The 27,721-nt window shown below is 35.9% G+C and overlaps 2 protein-coding genes across 3 annotated transcripts; both read left to right on the top strand.

Moving 5' to 3' along the window:
• Positions 1-128: 128 nt before the first annotated feature.
• Positions 129-17,241, top strand: LOC127979527 (helicase SKI2W-like). 2 transcript variants are annotated; one of them, XM_052585047.1, is made up of 29 exons: positions 129-223; positions 485-606; positions 709-830; positions 953-1,070; positions 1,807-1,921; positions 1,995-2,069; positions 2,148-2,201; positions 2,348-2,505; positions 2,586-2,750; positions 2,846-2,991; positions 3,953-4,099; positions 4,196-4,280; positions 4,357-4,463; positions 4,561-4,707; positions 5,808-5,907; positions 6,001-6,213; positions 7,317-7,427; positions 7,539-7,650; positions 8,975-9,093; positions 10,058-10,189; positions 10,366-10,503; positions 11,481-11,585; positions 12,399-12,534; positions 12,677-12,803; positions 12,889-13,099; positions 14,058-14,168; positions 15,097-15,315; positions 16,490-16,630; positions 16,811-17,241. In XM_052585047.1, exons 1-29 carry the CDS (start codon positions 211-213, stop codon positions 17,009-17,011), a joined length of 3,750 nt encoding a protein of 1,249 aa, XP_052441007.1. In that variant the 5' UTR covers positions 129-210; the 3' UTR covers positions 17,012-17,241. The 2 variants fall into 2 exon arrangements, with proteins under 2 accessions (XP_052441007.1, XP_052441008.1); XM_052585048.1 differs by lacking the exon at positions 10,366-10,503.
• A 907-nt stretch (positions 17,242-18,148) lies between these two features.
• LOC127978654 (proline-rich transmembrane protein 1) lies at positions 18,149-27,702 on the top strand. Its single transcript, XM_052583455.1, has 4 exons — positions 18,149-18,475; positions 21,346-21,704; positions 22,693-22,884; positions 24,158-27,702. Exons 1-4 carry the CDS (start codon positions 18,457-18,459, stop codon positions 24,332-24,334), a joined length of 747 nt encoding a protein of 248 aa, XP_052439415.1. The 5' UTR covers positions 18,149-18,456; the 3' UTR covers positions 24,335-27,702.
• Positions 27,703-27,721: the final 19 nt, after the last annotated feature.

Here is a 27,721-nt window from a genome sequence, read left to right as displayed (position 1 = left end):
TTAATTATTATTTTTTTATGTATATATTATAATTTCTTAAATTATATTAAAAACGTAAATTTATTTTAGAACCCACACATATAACATCATGATGTAAAGGAAAAAAATTAAATAAAAATAAAAATAATAAAAAACTTCCGTCCCTTTAGTTTTGCGCAGCTTCCTGCAAGACTGTAACTTTTTATTGACACTGAAGAACTGCAGAGTGAAATGGACAAAATAGGTATGAAAAATACAATAGTAGTTTATTTTTGGGGGGGGATTTGTAATTCTGGGTGTGTACCTGGTGTGGTGTCTTAACACGATTAGCAGCCAGTTTAGGATTTAGTGATTTTCTGTTATAATTCGCTCATATGACAGCCAGCTCAGCAGCCAACTGCATTGCCAAACTCCATCTGACAGTGATAAATCCGTAGGTTTTCGGAGTATTTTAGTCATTGTATTTGCCTGTAGTCCTGCTAAACTGTTGTTTTGTTGTGTGTAGTCTTGCCCCCGGTGGGTCCTGATGATCTGCCCCTGTCTCTGCTGGAGATGGGCTGCTCGGGGAGATTTGAGCTCATCACACACCCACTGCCCAAAAACAGGCCCCTGCCTCCACACAGCACAGTTAGTCCTTTAACAGTGCTAAAATAATAATGCTATTCATTTCTGTATGCAAACTTTGCGTTTATATTCTGTTTTACATTGGGGAATTGTTCTCTTTTTCAGCTTCCCCATGGGCTCCCTCCTACGTGCCTGGATCTGAAAACAGAGGTAGAGAAGCGTTTCCTCCGAGACCCTGCGTGGCTCCCTGTACACGATGTAGATGATGCCTTCCATAAGTTCCTTAAGTATGACATGAGACACCTGCAGAACATAGTGCTTGTCTTTGCAATATATATATATATATATATATATATATATATATATCATATCTTTACTCAGTTTTGTCAATTACAAATGTGTCCTTTAGGATAAGCACGCGAGGGCGCGAGGTGGACTCTCTCCTGCACTGCTCACTGTCTCCTCTGCACTCGGGTCTGTCTGTGGTCAGAGATCCCACCACCGGCATGCTGCTGGATTTCACTGAGGTTACACTGGAGCACATTTACCTTTGTCCATCTTGAAGTTTGTTTTCTCATTCCATTTTAGTCTTTAAAGATAGATTCAGTTTTGTTATTGCTACCCAAAACTTGAAATTGTTAATCAAAAATGAAAAAAAATATATATATATATATATAAATAATAAATTTAATATAAAATATCAAAACTTTAAAAAGTTGCCTTGGCAATGTGTATATATATATACCGGTACTACTATTTCAACTACCTATATATATATATATATATATATATATATATATATATATATATATATATATATATATATATATATATATATATATATATATATGTATAGGTATAGGTAGTTGAAATAGTTAAAATATTACAAATAATTACTGACACAAATATAAATTGAATATAAATATTTAAATACAAACAAACTGCAAAAACCTAAAGTAAAATTTAAATGAAGACTGAAAATAAAAGCTAATTTAAAACATTAATAAACACAATATATTGATTTCTGGTTGAGTTGCTGCTAATAGCTGTAGCCTAAAATATGCTCTTCATCTGTAAAATAAAATTATAATAATTATTTTTTTTTAATGAGGACAAGGAATTCACAGTGAATGTTTTTTTTTAATATATATATATATATATATATATATATATATATATATATATATATATATATATATATATATATATATATATAAAATTACATTTTTATAACGAATATAACATTGTTTTTTCTTATGTCAGGTGTTATTAGAAGACACAGCATTGTCTGCCAAAAATTCTCTCTCATTGCAAAGACCGCCTGGACCCCCGTCAGAGAGCCTGAGAGGGAGCAACACAAACTACCCATTCCTGCCAGGTTCAGTATTTAGATACAGCTCTCATAACTGCTTCAAAATGGTCCAGTTTTTCACTCTGCTGTCCTCCTACAGCTGGAATGGAAGAACTGACGCTGGAACAGATCAAGAAGAAGTCCGAGCTGGAAGAAGACATTGACTTTGAGAAAGGTTGGTGGTGTGTTTAATTCTGTGAGTGTGTGTGTGAGAGAGAGAAAAAGAAACCATGACAGTTATTTCTTGCCTTAGATTTGTTGACGGTTCCTCCTGGGCTGAAGGCTGGTGTGGACTTCAGTGACAAAGGTCGGGTTTCGTCATTGCTCTCTGCATGTACAGATATTTGAAAGAATGTTGGTTACAATTGACTTGCATTGACTTTCTAAGTCTGGAGCGAAATAAGGATGAGTAAATGATGACAGGATTATCGTTTATCTCTTTAATGCCTTTAGACGCCAAAAGCACGAAGACTGAGGTCAACCTGCTGTCCCTCCTGTCGACCTTTGATGATGTCATCGACGCCCTGCCAGAGGAGAAAGAGGGAGTCTCCCAAAAAGAGGAGACCGTTAAACTGCCCAGGACTAACAGCCTAGAGGATCTGGGAATTAAAGTGTGTAGAACTTGTAGAAAAAAATTCTCATTGGTTTATTTACCCAACACATGTTCTTCATAACCACATGCACTCATCAGGATTCAGCCGACTCTCAGCCTTCAGCGACCACAGTGCGTCTGAGTGAGCAAAAGAAGAAAGTGCAGCAAGAAGACAAGGGAGACGATAGAAAATGGGCCGTTCCTGTGGACATCAGCTCACCCTGTGACGACTTCTACAAGCGAATCCCTGATCCAGCCTTCAAGGTCAGATCTCATTGTATGTTCATCGTCTTGCAGTTTCAAAGCTGTGGGTTTTGTGAGTTTTTGGATTGTTTTTTTTTCTCTCTCTGTTCCCGCAGTATCCCTTCGAGCTGGATGTGTTTCAGAAGCAGGCTATTCTCCGGCTCGAAGCTCATGACTCTGTCTTTGTTGCGGCTCACACATCAGCCGGCAAGACCGTGGTGGCTGAATACGCCATTGCACTTTCCCAGAAACACATGACCAGGTGTGTATGAGAGACCCAGAGTCAACTGACTCAATCATGTCAGTTATTTTATTTTATTTTAATTACACTACCGTTCAAAAGACTGGGATCTTACTGGTCTCTTATGTTCACCAAAACAGCATTACTTTGATTAAAATTGTGAAATATTATTCCAATTAAAAAGAGCTCATTTCTATTTTACCACATGTTAAAATATTTATTTTTTCCTTTGATGAAAGCTGAATGTTCAGCAACAGAACTCCAGTGTGACGTGATCCCTCAGAAATCATTCTAATTTGATGATTTGATGCTCAGGAAACTATTATTATTATTATCAGTGATGAAATTGTGCTGCTTAATATACTGTAAACATGTTTTTGTCTTTGATGAAACAGAAAGTTCAAAAGAACAACATTTATTTAAAATAGAAATATTTTGTAAGGTTATACATGTCTTTACTGCAGGTTTGTAAAATAATACTAAAACCATAAAAAAATAATTCACCAAAATAAAGCTAAATGTAAAAATTATTTATTTTTTACTTATTTTATTTAAGCTAGTTACCAAGACCAATATTTCTATAGTTTAACTTTGGTTTAATTTGAAGTATTAAAATTACTAAATAAACTAAAACAATACAAATAAATAAAAACTAAATAAAACATTTCTAAATAAAAAAACTGCTAAATTCCGTAAACTTTCATTCAAATTAAAGTGAAAAGTAAAAAAAAAAAAAAAAAATTACATATATATATATATATATATATATGATAGATTATCACTGGTACAAAAATAGCAGTGCTTTATTGGCACTTAAAATAAAATGCATGTTCACTGCTTAAAAAAATAATAATATTACGTATTTATAAAAATGTAATTGCAATGGTAGTGATCTTTTTTAAACTGTGTTAAAAGCCTAAATGGAAAGCACTTTGAGTTCCCATTGTATGTGAAATGTGCTAACTAAGTCAACTCCTGACAGGACCATTTACACATCCCCCATCAAGGCCTTGTCCAATCAGAAGTTCAGAGACTTCAAGACCACGTTCGGTGATGTGGGACTTTTGACTGGAGATGTCCAGCTGAGCCCTGAATCCTCGTGTCTCATCATGACCACGGAGATCTTGAGGTGACTATCCAACAGCAGCAGGCCTTTGTGTCAGTTACTCACAATCCATCTTTTTTTCCACGGTCTTTGTTATTAAGCATGTCTTCCTCCTAACAGATCCATGCTCTATAACGGCTCCGAGGTCATTCGAGATCTGGAATGGGTCATTTTTGACGAGGTTCACTACATCAATGACGCAGAGGTGATGATTTGAGTTCAAAAATGCAAGGCTTTCTCTCTGCTGCATTCAGATCTGATGTGATGTTGTTGTTTGTCAGAGGGGAGTGGTGTGGGAGGAAGTGCTCATCATGTTGCCGGAGCATGTTAGCATCATCCTGCTGAGCGCCACGGTGCCAAACGCAGTGGAGTTCAGTGAATGGATCGGGTGTGTGTGTATCATCAAAGCCATGAAACTGGATTTGATCCTGCTCTTTGTAGATTGTGTGGCTCATAGGGTTTTACTGTGCTTTCTCTGTGCTCAGGCGTATCAAGAAGCGGCCCATCTATGTGATCAGCACCGTTAAGAGGCCTGTTCCTCTCGAGCACTATCTGTATACCGGCAACAGCACCAAGACTCAGAAAGAGCTCTTCCTTTTGCTGGACTCCACTGGACACTTCCTCACTAAAGGGTACGTTAAGTCAGATAGTTGCTGTTTTTTGTTTGTTTGTTTGTTTTTTAAGCAAGAATGCATTTCAGATTTATTCAAGATGTTTAGAGGTCAGTGTACTTCAACTTTTTCAAATAATTTTTAAATAGCTGTGCTCAACAAGGATGCATTTATTTGATCCAGAATAGAATCAAAATCTGATATTGTGAAATATCATTACAATTTAAAAAAGTGTTTTCTAAAATAATATGTTTAAAAAAATTAATCATTCCTGTGCATCATTACTCCAGCCTTCAGAAATCATTCTGATATGCTGATTTTCTGCTCAAGAACATTTCTGATTATTATCAATGTTCAAAACAGTTGTGCTGTTTCATATTTTTGGGAATCTGCTATGTTTTTGTTTGATCGTTTTTTTTTTAGAATTCTTTAAAAAATAGAATGCTCAATGTAACGCCATTTATTTGAAATAATAAATGAAAGAAAATGTAAAATAGAGAAAATACATTTGGAATGCGGATTAATAATAATAAATCAATTAATAGTATATTGTGAATGCAATGTAAAGGTAACATTTCAACTCAAATGTATTTATTAGTGCTGTCAAAATGATTAATCGCATTTAATTGCATCCAAAATAAAAGTTTTTGTTTACATAATATGTGTGTGTATACTGTGTATATCTATTATGCATATATAAATACAAATATGCTAATGCAAATGCAAATATACATGCATGTATATATTTTAAAATAAAATCTTATGTTTATATATTAAATATATTTATATATATATAATATAAAATATAACAATATTATGAATATATAAACGTGTAAATATTTTCAAAATATATACTGTTTGTGTGTGTATTGATATATCCATAATAAATATACACAGTACACATAAATATAATTTAATCAAAAACTTTTAATTTGGATGCAATTAATTGTTTGACAACATTAATATTTAAGGGTTGAAAATTGTGTATAAAATTACATATACACACAAAAAAGATTAATTGATTAATATATTTTGACTTACATTGTAAGTGGACTTCAGAAGAAGTTTTACAAAGCTTATAGAAAAGTGCTTTCAAATTGAAACGACGTTTTGTTTTTCAGCTACTATGCCGCAGTGGACGCCAAGAAGGAACGCACTAGTAAACACGCACAGTCTTTCGGCACAAAGAACGTATCGCAGCACAACACAACAGCCAGTCAGGTCAGTGTCTGAACCTCTCATCGTTTCCTTTTAAACAGGTCTTTGTTTCTAACAACTACAGTGTTTTTACCACGGTGTTTCTTCATCCACCAGGACCGAGCCGTGTGGCAGACGCTGCTGAACTATCTGTCTCAGAGGCAGCAGACTCCAGTGGTGGCCTTCACCTTCTCTCGGACACGCTGTGATGAAAACGCCCGCTCTTTGACCTCGCTGGACCTCACCAGCTCCATAGAGAAGAGCGAGATCCACTCCTTCCTGCAGAAGAGCCTGACCAGGCTGAGAGGAGGCGACCGGCAGCTACCGCAGGTACAGGACATCTGGGGTTTCATTGGCTGATTCTGATATCTGGAAAACAAGGTGACTTGTATCCAATATAATGCTGATAAATTATACATCATACAAAATTACAGATTGCTAACTCAGTTTAATGATAACAAACAGAAATGCTGAAATTAAATTAACACTATATATATATATATATATATATATATATATATATATATATATATATATATATATATATATATATATATATATTTATATTTAATTAATTTATTAATTAATCTATTTTAATCTATTTTATTTTATTTTTTTAACTTGAAGACTGTTTTTAGGACCTTAAGATGTTTTGCTCTGTTGAACTGTCCTAAATTATTTAGTGTGTACTAAATAGAAGTGTATACTTCGAGTTGTCTTTCAAAATTAAATCATGCATTTTTGCATTATAATAATAAATAATGTTTTCTCATGACGGTTAAAAAAAAAGAATTATTTACTACTGTAATGCAGTAAAAGAAAATGCATTATTTAATTCGAAGACTTAACACTTAAAGCCTTTATATGTAATGGGTTATAAAAGTGTTTAATGCATTAATTGTGCCTTGTAATGCATCTTATTATATATTATAGCACTTATCTATTCATTGTTACATCTTTGCGTAAAAACACATGAAAACAACCAATATCAGATACAACAGTGAATTTGCAAATATTATAATCCATTTAAACTTTGGTAACAATTGCTTACGAAAAGATATAATGCATTGCAGAGTACATTATAAATACCTTTATAATGCATTATACCTAACGGCTTTAAGTAAAATTAAGTAAAGTAAAGATACTCACTAAGGCTGTGACCATATGACCAAAAATACAGTTAAATCTGTAATATTGTGAAATAAGAAAGCTGGTTTCGGTTTGAATTTTTTAAATATATATATATATATAAACATATTTAAACATATTTGAAAATCAAAGATATGCATTATCCTTTTACAAAATATGTAATGAATTTGAAAACAGATTGGTTTGCATTAGGTTCAAAATTGCAGTATATTTGTTGATTAATCAGCCTGGTCAATGTTCACCCTAGAGTTATGGTGTTTATCAGCGTTGTTTTGTCCCCACAGATCCTATCGATGCGTGATTTGCTGAAGAGAGGGATTGGTGTTCACCACAGCGGCATCCTGCCGATCCTGAAGGAGATTATTGAGATGCTCTTCTCCAGAGGTTTAGTAAAGGTTTGTTTTACAGACGTTTTGTACAAGCTATATTTATGAAAAGAGAAAAGCTTTATTTAAAGCTATATTTGAAGACAAAAATAAAACAAAGTTGATCTTTCTCTCTTCCAGGTGCTGTTTGCTACAGAGACGTTTGCCATGGGTGTGAACATGCCAGCCAGAACCGTCGTGTTCGACAGCATCCGCAAACACGACGGCACTGGTTTCAGAAACCTGCTGCCCGGTAAAGACACAGCTCCTCTGCGGTCTTACATTTCAAACAACAAAATGCCTGTTTTGTCCAAACATTTCCTGCCTTACGTGTCTTGAGCACACCTGTTGCAGGTTTCCTCATTTGAAATGATAATTGATTTGTAATGTATTATCATAACAGTAGACATTATAAGAAGTTGTCAGATACTTGTTGGCGGAGGCGCTACAGGCAGACAGATGCTGCTGATGATGCTTTAGCCGTCTCTAATGAATGAGCAGATGAATTATGCTGGAGTGATACAGATGTTTGTGCACATGTGACCGCTTTTGATGTGTGTGAGAGAGAGATGCTTGAGTTTGCTTCGGTCTGTTTTTCTGTTTATAATAGTGTGTATGGAGAAGGAAAGAGGGAGAGAGTATAGCTGGCTGCTTTTATAAATGCAGCACACGTCTGAGTGAAGAAGACCCTGTTTTAGCCATTGTGTTGAAAGCATTTTGCATGTTGCAAAAATAGATATTCATAAAACATTTGGGGAAATGTGCACGATACATATCAAAAGCATGTCTGGGTCACGTTTCACCCCCACCATTAAAATAAAGAAAAGTGATAAATTATTATTTTTAATTTTTGAGACAATTATGCATTTTACTGAAATGAAAATTTTACTTCGGTGAAAAAAAAAAAAGACACCCATTTATAGGACATTGTTAGGAAGTGATTTTTATGACAATTAAACTCTCAGTAATCTACTGTAATGTAAAAAAAATAATACTGTAATAAAAACAAAAAGATATATTAACTGTGAAAGGTAATTCTAAGTATATACTGCCATTCAAAAAATTAGCATTTCTTAATCTTTTAAATTTTGATCAAAGATACAGTAAGAACACTGTTTGAATATTTGAATGTATTTTAAAATGTAATTTTTAATTTTTACTTTCTCAAGAAACTTTTCTTATTGTTCTCAATGTTAAAAACAGTAATATGTTTGTTCAAACTGTTGAAAAATAACAGCATTTATTTGAAACAGAAAAACTTTTAAACATCATAAATGTATTTACTGGCACTTTTCATTTAGTTAAATCGAACTGATTTGAAACTTGTTTTAAATGGTACTATCATGGTAATATTCGTTGTACTAAATTTTAATCTCAAATAAAATTCACAGATATTTTCCCCTGAATAATTATCTAGAAAATAGTGTCACAATGTCAAAAAAATCTTAATGGCCTCAAATGGTAAAAAAGAAGGCTCAGCGTTGTTGTTTAATATATGTAAAACTGTGTGTGTGTGTGTGTGTGTGTGTGTGTCTGTGTCTGTGTGTTTGTGTGTGCGTGTGTGTGTGTGTGTGTAGGTGAGTACATCCAGATGGCGGGCCGTGCTGGCAGAAGAGGTTTGGATGCTACAGGGACCGTTATCATCCTCTGTAAGGCTGGAGTTCATGAAATGGGCGACCTCCACGCCATGATGCTGGTCAGTGTGTTTAACACCTACATCTCTCTCAGGGTGCAGACATTCTCCTCAGGATGACTCAAACCCAGAAACATATACATCAACACCTTACTTAAAGCCTTTATATATAATGCATTATGAAAGTAGTTTAATGCATTAATTATGCCTTGTAATACACCGTACAATGCAGTGAATGATTGTAACCACAGTCATATTATATTATAATACTCATCTATTCATTGTTTGAAAACTTTAGAAAGTATAACGCATTAAAACACATCAGACAAATCTCCAAAAATTATAATGTTTTAATTTTGTTTGCAGTTATTTATGGAAAGATATAATGCATTGCAACATACACTATGAATACTTTTATGATGCATTTAACTTTGTTAAGCATTATGTGAAGTGTTATCAAATATTTCTACATATTATTTTTTTAAATGTTAGTACTTATTTCAGTTAGCTGATGTTTATTTACCCTGGATGAGCACAAAGAGCATCATGATGCACACATCGTTACGTTGTGTCCTCATGCTATTATGTTCATGGTTTGAAGCCAATTTGTTATTGTTTGTTCGCCATAGCCTTAGTTTAAATATTAGCAATCAATGTATCGATGATGTGTGATCTACAGGAGACCTATCATATCCCTATTTACAAGATGAAATATAAGTCTCAGGTGTGCCCAGAATGTGTCTATGAAGTTCCAGTTCAAAATACCCCACTGATAATGTATTATATCATTTTGAAAATGCCTGTTTTAATGGAAGCAGAAGCATGCTGTTTTTGTGCATGTGTCTTTAAATGCAAATGAGCGGCTGCTCCCCGCCCCCTTTTCCAGAATAGGGCTGTGCCTTTACAGCTTGTACCTCAGATACGCTGCTGCAAAAAACCATGTGATTGGTTTTGATTATCATGTTTTAAAGCCATACTACTGTAGTTTAAACTCTGAGATGGTGTGTGGTGTTTTTCTCTGTGTCAGGGGAAGCCGACTGTGCTGCAGTCTCAGTTCAGACTGACCTACACCATGATCCTCAATCTGCTGCGTGTGGAGGCCCTGAGGGTCACCGACATGATGAAGAGGAGCTTCTCGGAGAACCACAGGGACACGCAGGTAAACAGCCTCATTTCCCAGCAGTCCCTGCATGACGGCGAAGTGTCTGTGGGGTTTGCATGCCCCAGTAACTGCCTCTGTAATTCAGTCTTATAGGCGGAAATCTGAAATATGTGATGAAATGTTATGAAACCCTTTTCGGTTGGCCAAGTCATTTCTGTCTTTGTGTTGCTCAGGCTCACGAGAAGAGAATAAGTGAACTGAGAAACACACTGTCCTCTCTCCCTCCGCTGGACACGGAGGGGCAGTTATCTGATATACTGTCATATTACCACACCATCACAGAGCTGCGCATCACCACAGAGACCCTGCAGGTGCACACACACACACACACACACACGTTTACACTTTATTTTAAAAGTGTCCTCGTTACATATGTTACATGTACTTACCAATGTAATAACAATGAATTATGCATAATTACATGCAAGTTATCCTAAGACTTACCATATAGTACATGTAGTTAATACATATAACTCAGTACTTAAATATGTGATTACTGTCTGTAACAATGACACCTTGAAATAAAGTGTAACCACACACACACATTGATATGATCACAGTGAGCACTATCACAGAGTTGTACACTTGATTCCCAGCATTTGAGCAGTTATATTCACTTATAAACCAGCTAATTTAATTTTAGATTAAAAGACAGAACTGAATTAATTGAATAATACAAAAAGAAAGATCTTGATATAAAACTAAGACCATAAAAAAAATAACTTTTTTTTTTTTTTACATTAACTGAAATAAAATACATTTGTACGGTAAAAAAAAAAACGTATGAAAACATTTCTATTTTCATTTTGTTTAATTTGATGTACCAAAATAACTCAATCTGAAATAAAACTAACAAACAGCTACAAAGATATCTTAAAAATTCACTAAAACCAATAGAAAAAAAAATGGAATATAGAAAGTATGCAAATATAATTTAAAATAAAAACTAATTAAACATGTTATTCAAAAATATTCAAGTATTTCAGTGAAATGATGCTAAAATAACACTGATATGATTTAAATTGTTAAAATATTTACAAATTTGTGTTGTTATCATATCAGGTGAAATAAAAGCAAAAAGGACAATTTATTTTCAATTAAATAAACATTAAATTAAATAAAACATTATTCATTATGATTACATTTAGATAGTTTAAATATTCCATATATATATATATATATATATATAATATATATATATTTAATTATTTAAGTATATTATTATTTAGTAATACTGCTGTCCCTGTGTGTGTGTGTGTGTGTGTGTGTGTGTGTGTGTGTGTCTCAGCGAGCTGTGCTGGAGTCAGTGAATGGACTCAAAGCTCTGTCTGTGGGGAGGGTGGTGATGGTGAACAACAGCCAGCATCACAACGCACTGGGAGTCATTCTACAGGTGTGTAACAGACTCCGTAATCAACACATCTTCAGTTGGGGGACTGTTATTATTACTTTTGCAGATGCTATTACAATATTATTCATACTTTTGAAATGTGAATTAGTTGCTTTACTTATTTGTGTTTATAGTTGTATTAGAATGCATGTTATTTTGCTATTCCTTAATGGTTTGTCACACAGTTAGCCGGATAGTTTGTTTTATTTAAACTCATATTTCTATTTTTTATGGCCGTATATCAAGGATGCTTTTTTTTGTGTGTATAGCAGATGACCTGAGTATTATATATATTTTTTTCACTAAGGTTTTTGTAGGAAGTATTTTATGTTCAACAAGGCTGCATTACTAATATATATGATTAAAAACTACTATTGTGAAATATCGTAACAACTTAAGAGCTTATTTCTGTTTTAATATATTTTAAAATGGAATTTATTCCCATCATGCAAAGCTGTATTTTCAGCATCATTGCTCCAGTCTTCAGTGTCACATGATCCTTTAGAAATCCTTCTAATATGATGATTTGCTGCTTATTAAACATTTCTGATTATTATCAATGTTGAAAAAAGTAGTGCTGCTTCATATTTTTGTGGAAACCATGATGCTTTTTTAAAGGATAAATATACAATTCAAAGAACATCATTTATTTGAAATATAAATATTCCGAAACTCTCTGCACTGTTCCTTTTGTTCAATTTAATGTGTTTTATTTCTTTAAAAATGACCCCAAACTTTTGAGGACAACTAAAGTAGAAAGTTGCACATATTACCTCACTCTCCCGTATTAGTTTTCCTCTCTCTCTTTCCCATCAGGTGTCCAACGATGCAGTCAATCGCATGTTCACCGCTCTCATGATCTGTGAGAAGGGTAATGAGGAGGCAGCGGGTGATGATCAGTCTAATAAAGCCTTCCATCCCATCTACAGCTCCTCACTGTTTATTCCAGAGGGTGAGCAAACACACACACACAGCATCACATCCACCCCCGAATCTTACCTGCCCACACATTAATTCACATCACGAACGTCTCACCTACTTCTACAGCTTCTCTTGTTGTTAAAGTGTGATTTACAGTGTGGCTGTGTGTGTAGGACCCTGCAGTCACACGGTGCAGAAACTGAAGCTGCAGGACATCTCTGCCATCACAACCAAAACCCTCAAGGTCATCCCAGAGAGAATCATCGATAACTACAATAAGAGACAGCAGCCACGCTTCAGGTCTGTACGTGCTGTATGTATTCATCTCCATTGTTTTGCATTTGCTGAATTGTGGTACTGATAATAGTTAAACTTCCCTTTCTAGACTGGATCCACCGGGTCAGGCTATTTCTACAGCAACTCAGGAGCTCCTGCGATTGGCTGAGGCCAATCCAAACGGCATTACGACCCTTGACCCTGTGAATGACCTGCACCTGAAGGGTGTGGATGTGGTGGAGGGAGTGATGAGGCTCCGAGTGTTACAGGACTGTCTGAAAGACTTCCACTGCATCCACTCGCCCACCTTCACTGAACAGGTCTGCCTCTCATTCTCATGTGGCACATTCATGCATTACACCTCAAACATTTGGGGTCAGTGAGATTTTTTTTATTTTTTTTTATGGATAAAAAGTGACGTTGCAAAAGATTTATATTTCAGATAAATGCTGCTCGTTTGAAAATTCTGTTAATCAAAAATAAATAAATAAATCAAAAAATATATATAACATTAAAAAAAAGAAGATGCTTTGAACATGATTTCCTTTTGAGTTAAATAGATTTTGGAAGATATTTGTTGTTGTTGTAATCATCAAACTCAAATCATTTTGATCAGTTTCTCATTAAACAAGACGACTTATTTTATGTATTTTTTGCTTTTCAAGTAAATGTATTTTGATATTTTGATGTACGTTTTTCTCTGGATCTGTTGGAAGTGGTTGCATTTTTATACTTTGAAGCATTGCTAATACAAGACATTTACATTTACAGACCACATCAATGAATTGTGTTCTATAAAAATGTATTTTTAAAAGTTTTTTAATTGGTTCTAAAAACCTGTCTTCATAAAGCCTGCAGAAACCCTGTCAAATAAAAAAAACAGTTGTTTTAAATTGCAATAATATTTCACAATATAACTAGTGTAAGACACTTCTTTCAAAAACAAAAGATCTTAGTGACCCCAAACCTTTGGTTGGTAGTGTTTTTCCTTCTGTTTCAGGTCATGTCCAAATCCACTGTGCAGACAAAAGAAGAAAATAATCATTTCTAATCTAAATGTATCCTCGGCTGTATTTTCTCATCTATATTTAGTAATTTGGCACAGTAACTCTCTGAAGACTCTCATTTATTGAGTGTGACAGTGGCAGCGAGGAATAAGGCTGTGTCTCATTAGCTCTCAGTAATCACTTCCAGCCTTCACCTTCTGCAGAGCGCTGATGGAGTAGAGTGATAAACTCATTTTCATGTTCTCTCTCTCTGTGTGAATATCTTGCTCAGTTTGCACGTGTGCAGGAGAGGATGTGTGTACAGGAAGAACTCGACAAGCTTCTGTTCCTGGTGTCAGATCAGTCACTGACACTGCTTCCTGAGTACCATCAGAGAATCAAGGTCAGTCCATCTACTACTCATTCTGCTGCATGTCCACATTATCAATGGATATGTTTCAGTAGCACAGTAATATGTTTTTTAATGCACAGTCATTGGGATAGATTTGGAGAAATGTAGCGTTGTCACTTGCTCATTGATGGATCCTCTGCAGTGAATGGGTGCCGTCAGAATGAGAGTCCAAACAGCTGATAAAACATCACAGCAACCCACGCCACTCCAGTCCATCAATTAACATGTTGTAAAGGGAAAAGATGCATATTTGTAAGAAAATAAATCTAGCATTTTAACTTAAAATCGGCTAAAATAAAATCTTCTATCCAATGAAAAAGCACAACAGTTGATGGGCGTTATTATAGAAATTATAGCCTCATATTTTGCCAAGAAGCGACCGTTAAAACATCATGATGCATCTGTTTCTTACAAACACACACATCTAGCTTTACACATCATTAATTGATGGACTGGAGTGGTGTAGATTATTGTGATGTTTTTATCAGCTGTCTGGACTCTCATTCTGACGGCACCCATTCACTGCAGAGCATCCATTAGTGAACAAGTGACGTAATGCTACATTTCTCCAAATCGGTTCCAATGAAGAAACAAACTCATCTACATTGGTTGAGTACATTTTCAGCGCATTTAAATTTTTTGGGTGAACTGTTCCTTGGAGTTTAATTATAAGTGAAATCTGCCGTTAAATCATTACTGTATGTACAATAGAAAAACAGATAACAGTGTAATGCCTTTGAAACATGAGACAGGAAAATGTCAACGGTTTTAATTATGGAAAAAGAAGACCTGATATTGTTTGTTTTATTAATTGTTTTTGTGCATCAGTCATTAAATTGTTTTTCACCATTAAATGTTTGCTATTGTCCCAGATGTTTTAACCACAGTCATAGCTGACGGTATAGTGCTGTTTTGACAGGTGCTGGAAGCGCTGCAGTATGTGGACAGCACTGGGGCGGTTCAGCTGAAGGGTCGTGTGGCGTGTCAGATCAGCAGTCATGAGCTGCTCCTGACCGAACTCCTGTTTGAGAACACACTGAGTCCTCTCGCCCCCGAGGAGAGCGCCGCCCTGCTGTCCTGCCTCGTCTTCACACAAAACACCCAGATAGAGCCGCACATCACCAGCACGCTACAGGAGGTAAAGCACAGCTCGCCACATGTTCTCACAGCCGCCGGAGATTGAAAACTGAGATTACACATGCTAATACATTATGGCCATCAAGCATTTCGTGTGAGCCCATAGCCATTAGAATATAAAGCATCAGATACTCTTGTCATCATGGTCATGGATAGATGTGAATTTACACGGCTCTCTGAGCTCGACACCCAAGAGATGCTTAGCTTTATGCCTTTAGCGAAGGATGCAGTCGCACACGAGCATGTAGGTGTGTGTTGTCGAACGGCCCAGAAACATGAAATTGCTTTAAAGGGACCGTGAATAAGTCATGACACAAGACTGTGAAGCACACATATAGAGTTCACAGAGGCTCGTAGGCGACCGTGAGAAAGCCCTTGCTGTTCAGACGCTGCGAGGTGAGGGCGTTCAGGTAATGGAGCTGCAGTCTGACTGTTTGACTGCCTCGCTGGCCTTGCTCTGGTTGTGTAAGCACTTAGACAGCAGATGGAGACGAGAGTGGAGCACAGGACAAGAGAAACCGATGCAGTGCTGGACTGAGAGATCCTGCTATGATTGATATGTAAATCTAGATGTTTAGGCCATCTAGTTTGGTTAATAACACAAGATGCAACTTAATTCATTGAATTAATCAGTGTTTGACACATATAATACTAACTGTAATGGAGGATAACATATTAAATGATGAGTAAATAATTAAGATATTTTACAAAGCATTAACAGCTATGGAAAAACTTAAGAGACCACTTGAAAATGCTCGGTTTCTATAGATTTACTAAGTGTGTGTGTGTGTATGTAATTTGTGTGTGTGTGTGTGGGGGGGGGCATGTTTTTGTGACATATCAGGACACAACTTTGTATAATGACATGGGTATGACACAGGTATTACAAGGAGAGGGTGACTTATGAGGACATCACCCATGTCCCCATTTTTCAAAACGCTTATAAATCATACAGAATTAGTTTTTTTTTGAGAAAGTAAAAATGCACAAAGTTTCCTGTGAGGGTTAGGTTTAGGTGTAGGGTTGGTGTAGGGCAATAGAATATACAGTTTCCACAGTATAAAAACCATTACACCTATGGGATGTCCCCACTTTTCACTAAAACAAACGTGTGTGTGTGTGTTTGTGTGTATTAAACAATTCTAAATAATTTTTCAATTCTCTTGCTTTTGTAGGGCATCAATCAAGTGCTCAGCGTGGCACAGCGTATTGGTGAGCTGCAGAGGGATTGTGGGATACCTCAGACTGCTGAAGACTTTGTGGCCCAGTTCAAGTTTGGCCTGACTGAGGTTGTGTACTGCTGGGCAAGAGGCATGGTGAGCACTGACCTTAAAAAACATGATCCAGTCAGCACGGTGGCTGCTCATTTAGTTCACTTGATATTATAGTTTTTATTTAATACTATCATAGAGACACATTTATCCTTTAAGAAAGACCTAATTATGAAATTCCATGCATCCATCCATCTATCATAATGATGTTTTTGTGTTTGGTAGCCGTTTGCTGAGATTGCCCAGCTGACAGATGTGCAGGAGGGGACAATCGTACGCTGCATCCAGAGGCTGGACGAGGTCCTGAAGGAAGTGAGACAGGCTGCACGCATTGTGGGTGACTCCGTCCTGGGCAGCAAGATGGAAAGAGCCTCACTGGCCATACGCAGAGACATTGTGTTCACCGCCTCGCTCTACACACACTGAGAGAGAGAGAGGCAGAGTGTGTTTGCGTGTTGATTGGGATACAAAATAGAGCGTACAGAATATGGACCTGAGAAACTGTACTTGAATTACTGAGAGCATGTTTACATTGAGTGAAGGAGTAATTCACCCCTCATACCTGACCAAAGAGGTGAACTCAATATGAAATGGAGACTGACATCAGCCATGAACTGTAACTACTTGTACAGAAATAAAATGAGCTGTATGTGGAACACTGGTTTCATCCGTATTGTCAGAAAAGTCTAGAAATTTGCATTGTGAGCATGTTAATGAGAACTGCAGTGGTGTTTCTTTTATGTTTGTGTCGATATCATTGCTGTTCTCTCATTTTTATTATTTTTATTTGACTTTTTTCATGCACAATGCTGTTTTTATATTCTGGTTGCACTGCATTTTTGCTGTCTCTATTACTGCTCTGCACCCACTTTTTATCATTAAATATAGTTCATAAATTCAAAGATATAATAAATTAGCCCTCAGATCAGCCACTGTAACCACATCATTTAGGATGAAACAATTTTAATACACGGGGAATGATCATATGTCTTTCAATTTATGATTCTTTACGTTTTAGATTTGGTCTTCCCAGTCCTGAATATTTGATTAGTTTTCACAGTATCTCAATACTTTTATATCAACTTCAGTATTACTCTGCTTTCAATAAATAAACAGTTTATAATAGAGCCATGTTATGAATATTTTACAAATACATATCTTATATAGTCCAAATTTTCATATTAATAAAACCGTTTTTGGTTCAGGTCTAATTTCAGAAAATAAAAAATATTTAAATGAGATTTTTTTTTTTTTTTTTTTTTTTTTTAAGCCTAAAGCTGCATACAACCCAATACTAATGTTACAGATATTATATAATAAAACCATCATAAATAAATATGGTATGTTCTTAAAACAGTGTGCGATTGTAATATTTTAATGTCTATTTAAGCTAATGACACGTTTTCGTAGTTTATTAATAACGATGGTAGTGGCGTTAAATTTCCGTCTCTTAATATCTTTTTGTAAATAGACTTTATTAGTTTTAGTCTTATTAAATGAATCATATCAACATGTGAGGCGAGGATGCAGTAGTGTGTGGATCTACTGTCTCTTTAAGACGCTGTGGTTAATTCAGTGTAACTGGATGCGTTAGTTTCTGCTGCTGCTGCTTTGGATGTTGCAGTGTGACCGTGGACATAAAGAAAAGAAAAGCAGCAACACACATCCAGTCGCTTTTACACCCAGATAACACAGGCTCTACACAGCACACATCAGGATTACCATCGGAAAATGCGTTATAATTAGCCTAAAGAAACCATCAGCATCGTCTGTTGTGATCTGACACAAAACCAGACGCACTGGTTGGATTTGGGGTTTTATTATTACTGGAGGGACAAACTGAACATCATCGAAACGGATAAATAAACGCGATGTCGTCGGAAAAACACGGTAAAAAAAAAAGTATATTTTTGTATTTGGTCATACCACAGCTAATTAAAATTGTTTATGCAGCTGGGTGACTCATTTAAATCAAATGTTATTTAACGTTATTTATTATAAAATAAATAAGAGACAATCTGCGATATTAAAACGCTATTATTCATGAATGTTGTTAATCTGTCCCTTTTTCATTGTTCATCCTGATTTCATCTATATATAGTCATATTTAGGCTGTGTGTCAAATCCTAGCGAGCTGCCTATCTAGGCATCATAATCAGCGCCTAGACTTATGTCGATAGTCGTGTGAGGCAGTTTTGCCTGTTATAATCTAATTTGCTGCGCATTTTGGGGGGTACATGTGCCTTTCGAAATAAATTGAAGTATCAGATGATCACCGTACACGCTGTCTGTGTAGGCAGCTGCCTAGTATTTGAGACACAGCCGTCGTGTCAGTTATTCTCTCAGGTATAGGGTCGTGTTTAACATATAGGCCACATTAGAAGCGGCTGTGTGGAGACTGATTAAATGAGAGAAGAGGCATATATAGCAGTGTGTGGTTTAAAGGGTGTTGTGTGAGGCCCTATTTCAGGCACGAGGTCCCTTGGGTCCGGAGCGACCGAGGGAGGGCCCCAAATCACTGAAATCACGCATATATGTTTTACATACAAGAACCTTTTGGATTAACCTACCAGTAATCTTTTTTTGAGATAAAAATTATTATTTGAGTGCAGGCATGTACTGGCCATCGGGACTACCGGGAGATTCCCGGTGGGCCGCGGTCTGGTTGGGCCGGTACGTTATGTATTTTGTTCTTAAATCATTATCAATCGAAAATATATTCGTAAGTATATTGATGTATAGTCCAATTCCGGCCTTATGTGTCTCTCTCATGGAGCCGCATGACGCTGATGCGAGCTGCGAGACGTGATGTCACTTGTTCACTGCTCATTGGCCAATCAGAATCAAGTTCTAGCCTTGAAAAGCGGTCGCGTTACAACTGCAACAAAATTCAATATGTTAAATAATAAAATATCTAAGCGTAAAGGAGGGGCAGAAGGTTGAGAGAGAGAAAACGAAAAGGACTTGAGGCAGATGCCACCAAATGTGTCAAGATAAATAAATTATTTGCTGGAAGGCAAAAGACTTAAGTGAAGATATCAGCAGGGAGGGACTTGACTGCTGAGGTGAGACAGAAGTGTAATGATACACGTAGGCTACTGCATTGTTTTGTTTCAAAAAGTTAGGATAGTCATGCTGTAATACGCCACCACTCACTGATCCATATAAATTACATTTAAAATTATCAGCTCTCATGTTCTGTCCATTTTATTACAAAATTCAGACAATACTGTTTTGGCGTTAGAAAATGTGACGTGACAGATCGCTTTCTGTTTAAAGAGACAGTACAACTTACCGAAATGTATATATGCCTCATAAATAATATCGATCAATCAGTCATCAGTCAAAACAGCAGGAGAACAATTATGTCACAGAACGTTACATTTACCTCAAGAAAGCCATTTAAAGACCATAGCAGGCAAGTTGAGAAAAATAGCAATAAGAAAGGAGTATTTCGCTAAATATGTGCACTATGGTACATATTTATTATATTTTCACCTGTCATTAAATAATTATTATAATGAAAACTGCATTATATTTTAACTAGTTATTTTTAACCTTTAATAATACCAGCTGATGCTCTATGTATCTGTATGTTTACAGCATTTATGTGAGATATATTTTTTCAATTTGTAATCAATTGAGAAAAAAATCTCTTAAAGTGCCAGGGAGAAGCCTTATACCTACTGTCGGTCTGTGTCATTAATGTGAACAAAAGACAAAAAGAAATGTGCATGTGTGTGTATATATATATATATATGTGTGTGTGTGTGTGTGTGTGTGTGTGTGTGTATGTGTTAAGTGAAGTGTTTTACATTTAATTATGCAATATCTGTACCTGAAAACGGTGCTATTTATGATCTTCTTTTTCTTATTTTATTACTGACTTCACTTGTCTTCATTAATGTTTGTAACTTAATAGTTGGTGTTTATTGTGGTATTGAAATTGGAATTGTGAAATGAGATTGCAGCTTATTTACAAAGAAAACAATAGCAATTTTATTTTTATTTATGTTTTTATTTTTGGCAGAGCAAGTACAGTTTTGAACCCTAGCATTGAGCTCTGCATTTGAATATATAAGCCAGTCTACTTCAAGGATTTTTAAAGGCCTTTGATTATGTTAAGAAAAATTCATTATAAACCACTACACAACATTCTTTGTCTTAATTACTCTTTTATTTTATTGTAGATAAATGGTCTTTATAAATCACGTTTACAGTAGATCAGTGGTCTTAATAGCCTATAAGCAGCCAACAGGTCTGAGGTAATTTGTGTAAATTAATATAAAAAAAAGTTGCAGCTCATGCAATATAGTTACAGCAGAAATTGTGTACCCTAAGCATTAATATTTCTATTAGAATAATAAGAAGCACATCAATTAAGACCTTTAGATATTTAAAATAAAGCCTGATAAAATAATTTGCAGTTTCTTTAATTATTTTAATAGTTTTTTCTTGGTTTTGATAGTAATACATTCTAATCATAATTTTGCATGCAGATTAATGTATGTATAGACATGTAGTGTGTGTGTGTGTGCGCGCGCGCGCATGAATAGTGGGCCGGTCTGGATGAAGTCCAGGGCTGATTTTTCGTCCCAGTCCAGCCCTGTTTGAGTGTAAACTTCCTTATTTACGTAGAATTATAACTTTATCTTTGTGCTTATAGCTGGCTTTTTAAATAAGATATGCAGCTCCTCTTATGCTTATCGTCCTTGGTCTGAATATTTGTGGTGTATGACTGTGTTTGTGTCACGGCTCAGGATTGGAGGAGGCAGCGGGAAGGCAGTCCATGTCTCAGCCGATGATGCAGATGGCTCCGCCTCCTTACCTCCCTGCCCAGGACCCCAACATGGCTCCACATCCTCCTCCACCTGGCTGTGGCCAACAGCCCAATTACCCCCCTCCCCCTCCCCCTCCTGGATCAGAGGGGTACCTGCAGGAGACCCAGTTCCACTGCGGCACCCTCGGGCCCCAGGGAGCTCCGAACGGATACCCGGTGCAGACGCACGGACCAGTGGGCACCGTCCCTCATCCCCCAGTGGGCTATATACATACGGGATACCCCCTCCAGCTGCAGCCCTGCACGGCCTACGTGCCCGTCTATCCCATAGGCACAGGGGTGAGTGGGGATTCATTTGGGAAGATGTTTAAACTGCACAGAATAATCCAGATGTATGAGAGCGGGACACAAAAGTCTACAGTAGTTAAACATAAGGAGGTGAAGGGTTCTGTTGACAGGATGTGTTTTTATTTAAGTAGCCATTGGCTTGCTCTTTAAATAAAGTATGCAGAATAGTTAGAAGATCATGTGAAATTTGATGTGACTCTTGCATCTCTGGAGGAAAAATACCTTTCCAAGTTGGAAATATGCCAGAGGTGATGATATGCTTGATATATCCAGAATTGAACTCTTATCTGCCAATATTAGTAAGACCTTGACATTTCTTGGCTGATATAGTAAATGTTGAATAGATATTTAATTTTTTAGGTTTACATACCAGTAAAAATACATGGTTCTCGGTAATAAACTTTTTTATCCATAGCAAAAGCTAGTTCGTCTCCAAATAAATCAAGGCTGCAATTTATTCCAATTATTCCCCCCAAAAAATTAATTTTGTCATATATTGCGATTCGGTTTTAAACTGCATTTCGAACTGTGATATTTAAATGCTAAAAAAAATATGGTAATTAAAAAAGAAACTGTTATGATAATATTTTACACTACAATAGTAAAGTCATAATACTAATAGTTATGTGTTAATTTCTTCACTTTCAAATGCTAAACCTTCAAGCTTTGATTTTGGCGGAAAAACTGATGTTTAGTAGACAGTGTGTTTGGAAAGTTTTCATTCTTGTTGAAGGCTGAAAATGTCTTTACTCAAAAATATCGGTAATTATGCACAAATAAATTTAACCGGCATATTATGATTTTTATTTTATTTCGATTAACTGTTCAGACCTATTTCAGTTCCTATGCTGCTAAAGAACGTAAACAAAAATTGCCAGTCAAAAATGTAAGGAATTTTCAAGGGAATAATGCCTGTCCAGTAAAAATATAGTGATTATGCATCAGAATTGTCCATCAGTTTCAATTTTTTTTCCCTCAGGCGCAGCCTTACATGCCCAACGGTGCACCTCATCCAGGTGTTGCCCCCGGCCAGATGGCCATGCATATGCCCAACGGCATTGCTCTGATGGAGTCTCGTCGTCCTCCTCACGACTACCTGCCCATCGCCGTCCTCACCACTGTCTGCTGCTTCTGGCCCACAGGAATAATCGCCATCATCAAAGCCGTGCAGGTAATTGAGCCCAGACAGAGCTCTGATGCTCTGATGCCAGCAGGGCTGTGATGTGATGTGATCACGGATATCTTTTCTGTTGCATTCTGGCTGTTCACACAACTGAACTACTAAGAACTAAACACATGCTCTTAACACCAAGTAAATAGGTGCATTTAAATAACAGACTTTCTGTTGGGATTCGGATTTCGTACCTGGAGACTTTTTTGTAGGTATTGGTGTGTTACATGTGTGTATCGATTTTCATACATGTACGTGAAACGTAGCTCGAGGTGCACTCCGTTGAAAGTGTATAGGTGGTGCTGTTGAGCCATTTTGCCACACCCACTTCTGAAACCCATATCAGACGTTCATTTTTGGAAGTTCTGATGCATTTTAAAGTTTCATGACTTTTCAATTGTGCTTTTTTAGATTTCTACCAGAAAAAAAATTTCACATTTGTTTAGTGGTTGTTTGTAAATAATTTGCACAGAATTTCATTCAGTTTGGTTGTTTTGAGATCAAACAACTTAATTTAATGTACTAATTTAATTTCACACTTGCTTTGAGACATTTTATTTTTATCCATTTATTTTCTAGATATCTACCAAACAGCATTTTTATGTGATATGTGTTTAGTGGTTACATTTCAACGTGATAAACGATTCACACAATTTTGTTCAGTTATTTATTTATTTTTTTACGTCAAATAAGTTAATAAATCTGAATTTATAAAAATGTAAACACAATTTGGTTCAACTAGGTTTTCAAAAAGTTAATGTATTTTAATAATAAAATTTCAGACTTGGTGTTTGTTCAATTACATTTTCGTAGCATCGGTTTAACTGAACGATTTAATTCAATTTAATTTCAAACTTGAATGTGAATGTGTATTTTATCCATTTATTCGAGATATCTAGTAAATAGGATAGTTTTTTCCTATTTGTTTTAGAGGCTGCTTTATTGTATTATCTGATTTACAGTGATTTACACAGAATTCTGTTCGGTTAGGGGTTTTGTTAGCATTAAACAAATTGATTTAATTTAATATTTCAGATTTGGTGTGAACGTGTATTTTATCTATTTATTTTAGATATCTAGTAAATAGGATATTTTTTGTCTTTTATTTTTTTGTCTTTTATATTATCTAAATTTACAACGAATTCTGTCCAATTACGTTTTTTCTCAGCATCAAACAATTTAACTGAATTTAATGTAATAATTTCAGATTTGGTGTGAACAGGTGTTTACTCTATTGTCCTAGATATCTGCTAAAGAGAATCTCTTTGTTCAGGTGCGTACGGCTGTGGCTCGGGGCGATATGGTTACAGCAGAGATCGCCTCGCGGGAGGCACGTAACTTCTCCTTCATCAGTCTGGCGGTGGGGATCGCCTCCATCGTGCTCTGCACCATACTCACGGTTGTGGTCATCATCGCCTCTCAGCACCACGATGACGACTGGGAGCCCTAGAGAACACAGCGCGGGACACACCTCCAATCCTGACCCCAGGCCATCATTCCAGTCGGTATTCTGCTTTTTCTGTCACACAGCACACTTCTGACGCTCAAGACACCACATCCTGATCTACAGTCCAAAATACGCTTTTACAGCCATTTGCCCATGTATTAGTTACAAAATAGTTTGACGGTATGGTTAAATGTTGGGAACACAGCGCATCGACCATGTTGTACACATCCTGTTTCTCCTAAACAAAAGCCTGTTCTAGATAAGTAGTTTAAATATATATAAAAATATATTAAATATAATAAATATAGCGTACTAAAGACTTGAGCTAGGTCAGGTGTGTTATCATTTGCTCTTGAAATTTGCCAAAATGTTACTTTTTAAAAGAAACACACAAGTACTACAAGAACATAATTTTGGTATAATTATGTTTTTTGATCTTCAAAACATTCCATCTATTTTTTGTGCCATTTATCGGTTTAGAAGGATAATATATTTCTTTTTCGGGATGCACCGACAAATTTAGTTACTGAAAGTGTGGCCAAATTGTGTTTTCTATACGCTAAGTATTGAAAAGTGTAAAATAATGTATTGAATAAGTCGAACGACTAATAGATTATTGGAATAAGTAACATTTTCATTTCTGTCGTGTGGTTCAGAAGAGTGTATATCAGTGTTGATTACTCAGTGGTTTCTTTTCTGAAACCCAAGGCCAGAAGTCTACTCTACGCAGTACACAAACACAGATGCTCATACTTGGCTAATGTGTTGCATGCATGCAGTTCTGTTGGGATCAAATGAGAGTAGATTAACATTGGTGGATTTAACTTGAAAAATGGTTTATTGACGTCATTCCACGATTTAAATAAAATACCTTCTGATGTTCATTCATGTTTATTTCATGATTTAAGTAAGTATGAAAATACGATCTGTTCACATGCCGCTATAGCAATCTGTCATGACACTTTACAGAGCCACAAAACTGTATTTGTTGTTTAAAATTACTAACTTTGAAAGCTGAGACACTCAGCAAACTGTTACTCTGCCATGACGATATACTGACCCCAGAAGAAGACAATTTATACTAATGTATAGCACCCCTTGTGGCAACACTGAGAAGTGCAATGTGTATTTGCGTATCATTGTGAATTTCTGACAAGTTTACAATGCAGCAATATGTGAAAATAGCTAAAAGCATTTGTGTTCATGTACTTGCGTAGTGTATGTCTTGGGCCTAAGTGTTCCCAAGTGTCTTGTGTGCAAACCGGTCTCAAATCATTCCAGTTCCAGGTGTTCAAAGAATGTATTCTTGGGTGAAATTATTACTTCATTATTGACTACTGTAAATTGGCTCTTCATTGAAGGAACACATGAGATTTGTGTGTTGTGAACTACTGTATTATTTATCGTTTAAACACTAAATTATTCAGTCGTGTATTAAATTGATACTTCTATATTTATTGAAATGTGTAATCATAGGTCTAAACTGTTGTGCTGAAATATTTGGTTATCTTTCCTAGATAACAGTCTGTCATCACAGATGATTGCTCAGCTGGCATATTTTGATGACGCATGTGATAATATGCACTTTTATGCTCAGTAAGCAAGTAGCCAGTTTGTCTCACGTCTTTGTAGATGAGAGTGTAACTTGCTTCAAGTTCGGACCTCATTGAAACTCCTCACATGCTGCTGTCAGTTAGCTGTAGTTTGTTAGGTTAATGCATTTAGCACAATGGTTTGGTTGAATGAAAAGGACAAAACAATCCTAGAGTGGTCCTACAAACACACACACACACACACACACACATATGTGTGTGTGTGTGTCTGTGTGTAGCTGACTGTATAATCTGTCAAACTCTTTGTTTTCAAACGAGAGTTTACCCAAAAAATCTTCATTTACTCGCACTCATGGCTGTCCAAAAACCTTTATGACTTTCTTTTTTCTATGGAGCATAAAATGAGAAATAGACCAAATTCTTGATAATTCCATAATCTGAAGCTGTTGAGCCCCCAAAATGACCAAAAAACATAGTTTAAAAAATGGTGTCAAATATATTATTTGGCTTTGCAAGATTTGTAATATAGTGCCCAAAATGTATAATTTTATTTGATTTGATTTTATTGTAAAAGACTGAATCTGCTATATGTTGTGTTCCACGAAAGAAAGACATAAAGATATAAAAGTAATGCCAGAATTAAATTTTTGGATGGATTCAGTGGACAATCTTTGAATTTATGTATAAAGCTTTAGGATTTCTACATTTCTACATGCCGAGAGTAAAACGAGCTTCATTGTTTCAGTGAAAGACTAGAAAGAGAACAGCCAGTTTTGATAAACAAGTGTCCAAATGTGAAAGACGGGAGAAAATCATCTTTTGCATCCATTTTGAGCACTTACTTTCTGTCCTCTTCTGCCATGACACTCAATTTTAAGTATTTATTTTGCTAGTGTAATTTGAACTATGTCATATCGTTCTTTTCCTGCTCTCTTTAATCGATTTCTAATAGCTTTCGGATCTATTTTTGAACAAATGGCTTGCAGTATATTGCAAGTGTTTGGCTGATCTGTTTGTTGAAGGACTTCTGATGTTAGAGGTGTGATTGCACATGTTCATCTTTATATGGGCTAAAAATATGACCCTTGTTTTCTAACTAAGAGAGCATAGATTCAAAAGAAATCCTGTCTGTTATTAAGACAAGCTAGTCTGATACATTTTATTTTGGTGTTTTAAAGTTGTGCAAACACTGTACAGTTGATGTGAACCTAACTCCTGTTTATAATTAGCCCAGCAACATGCTTTTTCACACAGTTGTGATATAAAGCAAATGCTTTATTATTATAAACATGGCCACTGAGATCTGATTGCATATAGTTACTGCACACAGTTTCTCTGAGCTTGTAAATGTGGTAGGTTTATATAAAAAGCTGCGAGCTCCCTTGTGTTTGTGTGCTTTTAGAGGTTTATTCTGAGGTGGATCTCACACAAACCTGTCAAGAACATGTTCAAGTCAGTGGAAAAAGATATAAAGTTATACTTGCATGAATAAAATGAAGCTTATTTAAGGACTATTATTTATTTTTGGCCTAACTTTGATTGCAATCAACCATTTTTCCCATTAAAAAAAACAATATTTCTTATCGTATTGCAAATCTAATGAGAATTTCTCAGAAGAGAAAAACATCCTGAGAGTTTGTCAAAAATGGCTCTGTGAAATAATGTCTGTGAACTAATGATTTTACTCTTTCCTTTGATTTTGGATGTGAACTGTGACATGTTTTTGTGAGATTTACCCTCTCAATGAGCCCAAGCATTGATTTGCCGTGTATGAATCCAGTGATTTGAATTAAAGAGGAGTACCTGGTTGTGCAAGAATCGATCGTGTTGCGTTTTC

This window comes from Carassius gibelio, chromosome B19, assembly GCF_023724105.1.
Source record: "Carassius gibelio isolate Cgi1373 ecotype wild population from Czech Republic chromosome B19, carGib1.2-hapl.c, whole genome shotgun sequence".
Classification (NCBI taxonomy): Eukaryota; Metazoa; Chordata; class Actinopteri; order Cypriniformes; family Cyprinidae; genus Carassius; species Carassius gibelio.
The sequence above is the reverse complement of the archived record's forward strand: the minus strand, read 5'-3'. Positions and strand labels throughout refer to the sequence as shown.